This window comes from Silurus meridionalis, chromosome 17, assembly GCF_014805685.1.
Source record: "Silurus meridionalis isolate SWU-2019-XX chromosome 17, ASM1480568v1, whole genome shotgun sequence".
Classification (NCBI taxonomy): domain Eukaryota; kingdom Metazoa; phylum Chordata; class Actinopteri; order Siluriformes; family Siluridae; genus Silurus; species Silurus meridionalis.
The window spans coordinates 3,845,601-3,856,910 of record NC_060900.1 but is presented as its reverse complement, the minus strand read 5'-3'; the positions used below and the strand labels follow the sequence as shown (position 1 = coordinate 3,856,910).

The following is an 11,310-nucleotide window of genomic DNA, read 5'->3' as shown; positions in this document are numbered from 1 at the left end:
GTTTACATTCAGACAGACAGACAGACAAACAGACAGACAGACAGACAGACAAACAGACAGACAGACAGACAGACAGACAGACAGACAGACAGACAGATAGATAGATAGATAGATGATAGATAGATAGATAGATAGATAGATAGATAGATAGATAGATAGATAGATAGATAGATAGATAGATAGATAGATAGATAGATAGATAAAATAAACTATTATCATACTTTTTAGTAAACATTTGATGACTATTATAAATACAGACCTTATATTAATATGGTTTATTTTGTATTTTTTTGGACTAGCAATTATACTTATGCATATACAATACAAATACTTCTGCTAATTTACATTTTTAATAGAACTTGTGAGAGAAGAAAACATTTACAGTTCTTACATTACAGTTCTTACATTTCCTTAAAACATGGTAAATTTGACATCTTGTAATTTAAAAACTAGACCAATCCGGTAAAAATTGCAGTGATTTACTAAATATTGTTTTGTTTTTTTACCTTTATTCTCCACCATAGCTTAAGATTTACATATAGATATTGTTTACACTATATTACCATAGATTTTCTGATTGCTATGCGCTTCAGTTCAATTGGATTTCTCGTCATTGTTTTATTACTATTAAAATAAATTGTAAGACCTTTTAAGAATAGTAACTTTTTTTTAATGTGTTTTTGGTATATTGATCATATTGCAAATGAATTAAACAATATTGTGGATTTTGAAGAGAGGAAGATTGTTTCAACCTGTATTAGAGTAGTGTCTGATGTATTTCTAGTAATAATTTGATAATATCCTGAATATAAAATGTTTTTTACTTGTACAAAATGTAAAAATGCTAAAATCTGCTGCAAATCTTGACACTGGATATTACCTTCATACTTGGGTATCACACTCATTTTCAACTTCATGTACAGTACATATATCAAGTATCATTCAAATTCTCACAAGCGTTGTCTGTAATGTTTGCGATTCTTTTCGAAATGAAATTCAATAGGAAACTCAAATAGCCGAGGATATAAACAATAGCTTATTGTTTCACCTGCTTTATTTAGCAGCATTTTCTAATCAAAACGAAACATCATGAAACACAGTGACATGTTTAACCCTTTTATAAAGAAACGAATATGATTCAGCTGTAACTTTTACATTAAACAGATTTAGGATGAAGATAAATGATGAAATCATAGAAACTGAGCTTAATTACTTTCAGATGAATAAAAAATCATTTAAATTCTTATTATAAATTATTACATTTAAGGTGTGTATCTGAAAAAAAAAAAAATCCACTCGCTGAAGTTTTTCAATAAAGAATGTCCTTCATAACAGTCTTTCAACATGATCATTTATAACCAATAATCAGTTTAAAAATCTTTGTCCCAGTCAGAGTCATCTCCAGGTGATGAGTCTTTGTGATTGTCACTCTTGGAATGATCCAGAAAACCTTGGACCTGCAAGGTAGGAAAACGGCACGATGACGCAATAACAAACGAACCTGTTCATACCATAGATAACAAGGTCCATTCTGCTGTTCTTACATGTCGTACTATAGGAGGGGGGTGTGTTCCTTTACGCACTGCGTCCCAATCAAATCCTTTAAACCACCTGCGGAAACAAAGGAAGGTAAATAAAAAAAATTGCTAATATTTCTAAAGTGAATAATTTCTGAGCTTACTTGTGTCCTTGGATGTCTGTGACCCCGTTCCTCTGGCCCAGTCTCTCTGTGGGATTCTCTCTGAAAGCGGGGTGATTAATGACATCAGCTAAATGACACACAAATCCACTTAATACATTAGAGCATAGAGAGCTGTGTGTGCAGTGACTTAAATAAGTTTCACTCCCTTGAACTTTTGTACCGATTTTGGACTTGGAACCAAAATGGACTTTATTGGGGTTATTTATCATAAATCTATTGGCAAAAAAATTAAGCCGTAATATTAACGGACCGATCCGATTTTGGGTCTAAAAATGTATTTAGAACATGACTCATAGGACAATTGGATAAAAAAAAAATGAAAAGAATATGCTGAACAGTGCCTGCATAAAGATTATTCACTTAAAGTTATGATCTGGGTTAAAGAGGACATGAAGTCATACCAGTTCGAATAGATTTCAAAATCAGAATCAGGTTTATTAACCAAGTATGCCTGTGCATTTGGGATGTGCATGTCCATAACCGAGGCCGATCCGATTTGCATCTCGATGCGTAGCCAAAGATGCGACACATTAACGCTACATATGCGAGATGAAGAAATGAAGTTCTGTGAAACATAAGATTTCATTTCTCTTTGTGAGAAAAGGATTCCTCATATCTTTTAGCACTGTTTGACTGGTCCCACCATCTCTCAAGGTGAAAAGATGGTACACATCGAGACTCTTCTCTTTTCTGGCACCGTGGTGATGAAATAAACATCTCCTAGAGGTCTGAAGTCACAAACAGGTAAAGACCCCTTCCTGAAACACTTATTTGTCTCATATTTGAGTTTTATCCGAAATCTGCAACCTTGTGAACCAGTGTTAATTTATTCATTGATAGAGACGTTAAAGCACATTCAAACATCGCTCTGGATGAATGAAAATGTAAAAAGCTGTCTTAAACTTTCCAGAATTTCCAGAAAACACAGCTCAGAGAGATCTGTTTTCTTTCTCTGGCAACCTCACAAAATGCCGTTCCCCAGGGCTTGCTTCTGAATGGACTTAGAGATTACCTCTCATGGATTCTCCTCCTAATGATGACAAATAACTTCTTTTTATTTGTCTCGCTCTCAGGTTTCTTAAAAAATATCCAGCTGTTCTTCGATGAAGACCCATCAAAGATCCACTATACAATACTGAAGCTTTCAATGAACCAATACTCTCAGAATTCATCCAGAATACATGGATTGCTGACTGATTTAATCACATGACCTAAACCACCAGATAATAATCAGGTGAATTGTATCGTTACTGGTTACAGAATTCATTCACATTTGTAGGTTAGTAAGTTATGAGGTTTTTGAGCATCATGGTGTTGATGGTGAAAGGAACATAGTTACTAGTAGTAACTGCTTCTATCAAAGAAGAATGCTGATTTGCATTTTCGCAATGAGTTTGCAACATAGGGAAAAAATATTTCAACTGTTATAAAAGTTAATATGCATTTATAAGCATCGCCCCTTTCTACCAGTAGCTTTCAAGGGTCTGAAGAAGTATTTTTAGAAAGTCGTGGCTCATCCTGGCTTCAATAAGAAACACTGTTGGCGTTTTTTTTACCTGCAGAGCTGTTTGATGAAATCAGCCGCAGGATCGCTGATGACCTCTGGGAACTCTATGGCATCGATTCCCTTCAAAACAGCTGCACAGATCTTTAGCTGGTCTGAACCTGAGAACGGAGGACTGCAGGGGGATTGGGATACACAAAAATAAGAACTATTTTCATGATGCACGTTGATTGATATTTATTTGACATAAATGACCATTTCATGATCATTTATTGGGATTCTGTTTGGGCTCAATGTGCTTAAAGGAATATGCTGGGCGAAGAGGAGTTGTGACTCTTACATGCCGTTGAGTAACTCGTATACAAAGATTCCTAAAGCCCAGAAGTCTGCCATGACACTGTGACCCTTGTGCAATAGGATCTCTGGAGCCTGGTAAGCTGCTGAGCCACAGAATGACCAGGTTCTCTGGAGAGAACCAAGTTGCTTTGCAGAGCCAAATCCTGCCTGAGAGAGAGAGAGAGAGAGAGAGAGAGAGAGAGAGAGAGAGAGAGAGAGAGAGAGAGTAGTTGAGAGTAGTTGTGGATGGTTGTTTTGTCATGTGTCACAGTATATAATATTCTATTCTCTTCTATTAAGTTGTTGATGGAGTTCCTATAACAAGAAGCTACAAGGAACTACTAAACTTCTAATATTGTTTCTGAAGTAAAATATAAACAGGGACCGAATTATATTTTGAAAAACAGACACAAATATCCTACAAATAAGGTGTTTGTGGTAAATGAGATGTTTATTTTTACATTTTGGCAGGAGTCTCACAGTGTCACAAGTACAGCTGTAACCTTAATCTTTCCGACCCTGGAATTTTTACTTGGGAAGATGACAAGCGTTTTTAAAACGGCAATTTTTCGGCATGTTACAATGTAAGCAATGGCAGAAACGTTCCTAAATGTAAATATAAATGCATTAAATGCACAAAGTGTCGAATAAAACACTCTGTCAGCACCTTTTTTTCCTTTACAGTGTACATGATAATGCCTTATATTTTGTACTTAATTAAACTGTATATACAAATACAGGGAAATTGTGTGTGTGAATAATAGATTATTTCTCTCTCTCTTTTTTTTTTCTTTTAAGAAATTAAGTTGGAGTCCAAAAATGATGTGGGGAAAAAAATGTTTGGGTCTGTAGAAAACGTAAAAGAAGAGAACAATGCACCAGTTTGGCGTATCCTTTCTGATCCAGCAGCACATTCTCTGGTTTCAGGTCTCTGTGGATGATGCCTTGGCCGTGGAGGAATCTCAAAGCCTCGAGAACACAGGTTGTGTAGAACCGGACTGCGTTTTCATCAAACGAACCCCTGAAACATGCCCAAAGCGGATATCACTTTCTTCAAGGTACAGTAGAACAACGTTTATACACGTCATTTGAACTGCAGAATATCAGTGAAAATGCTATACAATCATATCATATATATTCTTTTTAAAGGTAAAACAATGACTGGTCACTTTAATAGGAACACGACACTGAAACTGTTGAAAGTTTTGAAATGTCTTGTGGTCTTTTCTTTGGATTCTTCAAACATTTTGGTGAGACTGAGCCTGACTGGAATGTCAGATGTTCCGATGTTCTTGGCTCCATAGATTGAATGTTTAGTTGATGCTTTTCTACTCACCATGGTTGTTGTAGTTATTTGAGTTACCAAAGCCCTCTTTTCAGCTCAAACCAGTTTAGCTATTCAGTTTTGACTCTGTCTAATCAAGAAAAATCCACGAAAATCAGCATTTCTTTATATCTGGCACCATAAACACTCCACAAGATCACATTTTCCCTCCATTCTATTGACTTGTAACTCATGATAGATCGAATAATACAAGAGGCATACTGGTTGCCAGCACCAAAGTGGCCATTCAGTGTAGATGCATAAGTGAATATTGAACATCACGGTAATGTTTTCAGCCAGAAGTTACCTCTCTCTTAGTAAAGTCCACAGATCTCCACCCAAACACGCTTCCTTTAACATGTAGAGGCAGTTTGCATCTCTAAAGGTACAATATAACCTAAAAAAAATAGACACATGCAAACACAATGCAAATATGAACACATTTTCTTTGACACTGTAACACACGCATGCATTTTATATAGACTATACTGCCAAAAGTATTGGGTCACCTGACCTTTCCTGCTAAATGTGGTTCTTTTCCAAACTGTTACCACAAAGCTGGAGGCGCTCAATCGTATAGGACCTCTTTAGACGCGTAAAAATAAAATTTTGCATTCATTAGAACTTGGAAACCCAAACCTGTTCCAGCATGGCAATAACTCTGCACAAAGTGAGCTCCTTGAAGATCTGGTTTACATGGTTTGGAGAGGAAGATCTTGAGTGGCCTGCTATAGAGCTCTGATCTCAACCCTACTGAACACCTTTGGGGTGAATGTGAAAGCTGACTGCACCCCAGGTCTCCTCACCTCACCTACATCAGTACCTGCCTTGTAGGCGTAGCTGATGAACACAAATATCCATAAGCACACTCCAAAATCTAGTGAATCATCTTCCCAGAAGAGTGGAGGGAATTTTAAGAGCAAATTGGATCTAAATGTGGAATGTGATGCTCAAAAATCAACCAAACCTAAAAATCTACCAAACTTATGACCAGGTGACCCAATACTTTTAGCAGTATAGTATATATTGTATATATACCGTATATATATACCAATATATATATATATATACCGATCAGGCATAACATTATGACCACCTGCCTAATATTTTGTTGGTCCGCTTTTGCTGCTAAAACAGTTCTGACCCATCAAGCATTAACAGCATGAACTTCTTCAGCAGTCTGTTGGATCAGACCACAAGGACCAGCCTTCGCGCCCCACATGCATCACTGAGCCTCGGCCGCCCATGACCCAGTCGCCGGTTCACCACTGTTCCTTTCTTAGAGCACTTTTGATAGATACTGATCGGGAACAGCCCACAAGAGCTGCAGTTTTGGAGATGCTCTGACCCAGATGTCTAGCGTCACAATTTGGCCTTTGTCAAACTTTAACTTTGTTAAAATTCTTACGCTTGCCCATTTTTTCTGCTTCTAACATGTTGAGTTCACTTGTTGCCTAATAAATATATCCACCCACTAACAGGTGCCATGATGAAGAGATAATCAGTGTTGTTCACTTTACTGTTCATAATGTTATAATGTCATAATGTTATGCCTGATTGCTATATATATGTATATATATCTCATACGAAGCTTGTCAGGATGTCCTTGGACACTGTAGAGAATCTGAGCTGACCTGACAATGAAAGGACACCCGGCATCTATCAGGATTTGTTTTTCAGCGAGGATGCGTGCTCTGTTGCCTGAGCTCACTAAAGCGTGTTTACTTATGATTTTCAGCACAAACGCACAGCTGGTGTCATTCTTCAAATGAACCTGGGAAAAAAAAGTGGAGAAAACGGAAACTGATGGCAACTGATTTCATTAGTCCAAACTCTCAGAATTCACTTAATCTCTTGCATATGGATGATAAAATCTATTGCACCTGTAATAACTATAAGATTGGGATTCTTTCACGCTTACCAGTTGTGTGTGACTGTACCGTCCTTCCCCTACATTACACAGCACCTGAATATCGTCGAGAGACACATGGGACAGTCTGTCACCTCCGTCTGCACTCCTGCAGATTTCATCAGACAGCTTTCAGATTCATGGAGAGCAAGGGGAATGTCATTAAAGTCATCTGTACTAGAGGTCACCCGAAACCAATAGCTCGGTTGGATCGTACTTGCTAATAACCGATTAATGAAACTGATAAAAATAATAATGAAGCACAACAGTCCGTGTAGAATAGTGCTGAACTTTATTACAAACATAAAAATATTTATAAACATATAATTTATAAATATAAATATATAAATTATCAATTATATATTTATATTTATTAATTAATAAAAAAATATATAAATTGTAATAAATAAACTCTCCGTGCAGTGCACACACAAACAGCTCTCTTAATGACAGCAAACTGGAACCCGGAAAAACTATCGGTATGAATCTTTGCCGATGGCCGATACAGTAGCTCAACTATCTGTGCCGATTAATCAGCAAAACCAATTAATTGTACAACCTCTAGTCTTTACACTTTAATGTCCTCTGGTGCCCAATAGGTGGAATCATAATTAATATGTTTTTAAGTCTTCTTTTCCCTCCAAGTAACCCGAGCTGCTGATAATATTCTACAACAATAAGATCTATAAGATATGTATTATATATTTGTATAGTTATAGTACACTATGGCCACTTTAATAGGAACACACAACCAAGGTTGTTGTTTTTTTTTCTTCCTTTTACATTTATGGAATTTAGCGGATGCCTTTATCCAAAGCGAAGCACATAAGTGCTATGAGTCTCTATCAATTAACAACTGGTTCACTAGGTTGCAAACTTTGGATACCATCAGCCTAAAGTTCTGTTGGGAGGAATTGTAGCACATTTTTTAAAGAATTTTTCACAGGGAAAATTAGTGCTAGTTGAATTGTTTCAGAAAGAGCTAGGTCTTCACCTGTCATTTAAAGATAGTCAGTGACTCAGCTCTTCAGACACCTAGGGAAAGTTCATTCCACCACCCGGGTGCCAAAACCGAAAAGGGTCTTCAAATGTCTAAATGCCTAGATTTTGGTGAGCCTGTGCCCTTCATAGTGTTCAATTCCTGTTCCTGGCTTCAAAGTTTTAAAGTTTTATGTCTTTGCTGCCTGATAAGTGGGATCACAATAAATATACATTTTCATTCCCTCCAAGTGATCTGAACTCGGAGTGTCAGAGCTGTGGTTGTAGGAAACAAGAATTCAATTCAATATAAAATGACAGCACTTTAGTTGAAAATTAAATAACAAAACTGCACTTGAATATGTATTGCTAGTGCAGAGGAGCATGCAGTTTAGGGATACCTGGCTTTTGACTCATTGCTTCCATTCTCCTTTGTCTCTACAGATGCTCCTATGAACCTCATGACAGTCCTGAGAATATGGTAATAGTTGCTCACTCTTTTTTTTTTTTAACAAATCATATATTTATAGAGAAGAATTTGCCATGAAATACTTACTCTCTGTTTATGACCAGACACGTGACCCCACCTGCAGACACAACACTCAAAGATCTTGAAACCTCTCTGAAAAAAAGTAAACAGGTACGTTAACATCTATTTGATTTATTACTATATTGAAAAGAAGTTTGTGGACCCCTGAATATTATCTGCTTTTTGAACATGTTATTCCGCATGTAGTCCCCATTCACTGTTACAGTAACCTCCACTCTTCTGGGAAGATGTTCCACTAGATTTTAAAGTGTTCTTCACACAGCCTCACACTCTTCTTTTGTCAATATCTCAAAATGCTCCTTTTCCCCCCCTCTAGTCGCTTCTTTCTTTCTTTCTTTCTTTCTTTCTTTCTTTCTTTCTTTCTTTCTTTCTTTCTTTCTTTCTTTCTTTCTTTCTGTTCTTTTCTTAATATCTAGTCTTTGTTTTCTTTCTTTCTTCTTTTCCCAGATTCCATCTATCCATCCAACATCCTTCTATTCCTCCATTTATCCATCCATCCATCTATCCATCCATACATATATTCATCCATCCATCCATCCATCCATCCATCCATCCATCCATCCATCCATCCATCCATCCATCTATCCATCCATCCATTTATTCATTCACCATGCCATAATTTCTTTCTTCATCCTCTTTTGTCCCTCCCTAAAAATGCTCCTATGTTTCTTCATCACTTACTTCTTTCTTTCTTTCTTTCTTTCTTTCTTTCTTTCTTTCTTTCTTTCTTTCTTTCTTTCTTTCTTTCTTTCTTTCTTTCTCTTTTCTTAATATCTAGTCTTTGTTTTCTTTCTTTCTTCTTTTCCCAGATTCCATCTATCCATCAATCTATTCCTCTATCCATCCATCCATCCATCCATCCATCCATCCATCCATCCATCCATTCATTCACCATGCTATCATTTCTTTCTTCATCCTCTTTTGTCCCTCCTAAATATGCTCCTCTGTTTCTTCATCACTTCTATCTTCCTTTCTTTCTTTCTTTCTTTCTTTCTTTCTTTCTTTCTTTCTTTCTTTCTTTCTTTCTTTCCTTCTTTCTTTCTTTCTTTCTTTCTTTCTTTGTATTTGTATTTTCTTCTATTGAGGTACATTGTTTATTCTCAATATTTTATCAGTAAACGCCTATGTTTATTTATTCTTTGTTATATGTGTAGTATCCATTTTATTTTAGAAAATGTTTGTGTTATGATGCCAACATTATAACTGCAGAAGGAAAAACATCATCTGAACTGCATGAAAAAGAAGAGTGTATTGCCCCTGGATGGTGTACTGTAGTAGTGGGGGATATCGCCCCCTACTGGAAGCTTCATTTTTAGGTTTCTTACCCTTTTAGGGCTCTGTCCCCGAAGCTGTCTCCACTGGACAGGATGGACATGCAGACGCTGTCCTCACTGACCGAGTGTCTTTCTAACACTCGCACCTGATGGACAAACAGAAGAGTCCAAACTACTTTAAAGAGTCTTGTGAGGCTTTTGGGCTGCAGATATGTTCTCTATGTGTCTTTTTACACTCGTCTGTCTGTTGTTTTCTTACCTGACCACTGCTCACGATGAAGAAGGTGTCTCCAGGAATGCCGTGTCTCAGAATGTAGTCACCATCACTGTAATGATGCTGGAAGAAAGGTGTGTGTATATAATGCAAAACTGTGTGAGACTTCTAGCACAGTGTACATACAAATAACTTTATATAAAGTTGCCAGGTTGGGAGATTTTACTTCTTGTAGAGCATCAGAGATTTGAATGAGATCATCCTCTGGTAATGCGCAGAGTAACGGCACACTGAAAAAGATAATAAATGAAGAAAAAGAAGTAAACAGAGGGAAGGAAGTAAATGATAGAGTGTTAGCATTTGATCGTTTTCCCAGAATTACTCCTCGGTTTCTGCAGTGCTGAACACCACTGCACGAGGTCTGTACACATGCTATAGAAACCCTCTAGGAAGCTTTAATAGGATCGAACGCTTGCAGTGATGTTTTCTGTTTGTCTGATGAATGACTTGTTTCAAGGTCTGACATTGTGAATTGAAGGTTCTGACCTGCGGAGAACATCCACACACTGAGTGATTCGGAGAACACTGCTCCTCTGCATGATCCTCTGAAACGTCTGTCGCTCGAAGACCCACAGCTTACTGCTCATCAGGGCTGTGAGAGAGAGAGAGAGAGAGAGAGAGAGAGAGAGAGAGAGAGAGAGAGAGAGAGAGAGAGAGCGAGAGAGAGATTTTTTTTTATTAAAATTGATTTTATTATTCCAGATATTGTGCAAAATTTTGTTTTTTTTTTATTTTAATTTTCTTTTTTTATTCATCAATATGCTCCTCTATTCTTCCATCACTCCATTGCATAGATTTTCTTTAATCCATCCAATCTATCCATTCTTTCTTTCTTTCTTTCTTTCTTTCTTTCTTTCTTTCTTTCTTTCTTTCTTTCTTTCTTTCTTTCTCTTTTCTTAATATCTAGTCTTTGTTTTCTTTCTTTCTTCTTTTCCCAGATTCCATCTATCCATCAATCTATTCCTCCATCCATCTATCCATCTATCCATCCATCTATTCATACAATCATCCATCCATCCATCCATCCATCCAATTATCCATCCATCCATCCATCCATCCATCCATCCATCCATCCATCCATCCATCCATCCATCTATTCTTCCATTAATCCATTCATCCATCCATCCATCCATCCCTATCCATCCATCCATCCATCCATCCATCCATCCATCCATCCATCCATTCACCATGCCATAATTTCTTTCTTCTTCCTCTTTTGTCCCTCTCTAAATATGCTCCTCTACTGTATTTCTCCATCACTCCTTTCTTTCTTTCTTTCTTTCTTTCTTTCTTTCTTTCTTTCTTTCTTTCTTTCTTTCTTTCTTTCTTTCTGTCTTTCTTTCTTTCCTTCTTTCTTTCTTTCTGTCTTTCTTTCTTTCTTTCTTTCTTTCTTTCTTTCTTTCTTTCTTTCTTTCTTTCTTTCTTTCTTTCCCTCTTTTTCTTTCTTTCTTTGCCCAGT

The 11,310-nt window shown here is 36.8% G+C and overlaps 1 protein-coding gene across 2 annotated transcripts in view; it reads right to left on the bottom strand.

The window, feature by feature from the left end:
- Nucleotides 1-226: 226 nt before the first annotated feature.
- Nucleotides 227-11,310, bottom strand: part of prkg1l (protein kinase cGMP-dependent 1, like) — a 23,381-nt gene continuing 12,297 nt past the window's right edge. The window contains exons 6-20 of one of the 2 annotated variants that reach the window (XM_046871458.1): nt 10,338-10,443; nt 10,018-10,081; nt 9,837-9,914; nt 9,629-9,723; nt 8,310-8,375; nt 8,155-8,223; nt 6,788-6,884; nt 6,501-6,640; nt 5,174-5,263; nt 4,422-4,563; nt 3,547-3,710; nt 3,259-3,381; nt 1,682-1,741; nt 1,545-1,611; nt 227-1,457 (exon numbers count right to left, since the gene is read on the bottom strand). In XM_046871458.1, the coding sequence (XP_046727414.1) occupies nt 1,371-1,457; nt 1,545-1,611; nt 1,682-1,741; nt 3,259-3,381; nt 3,547-3,710; nt 4,422-4,563; nt 5,174-5,263; nt 6,501-6,640; nt 6,788-6,884; nt 8,155-8,223; nt 8,310-8,375; nt 9,629-9,723; nt 9,837-9,914; nt 10,018-10,081; nt 10,338-10,443 (1,448 nt within the window). In that variant the 3' untranslated portion in view covers nt 227-1,370. The remainder of the gene's footprint in view (nt 1,458-1,544; nt 1,612-1,681; nt 1,742-3,258; nt 3,382-3,546; nt 3,711-4,421; nt 4,564-5,173; nt 5,264-6,500; nt 6,641-6,787; nt 6,885-8,154; nt 8,224-8,309; nt 8,376-9,628; nt 9,724-9,836; nt 9,915-10,017; nt 10,082-10,337; nt 10,444-11,310) is intronic. The other variant, XM_046871457.1, reaches the window with a different exon arrangement.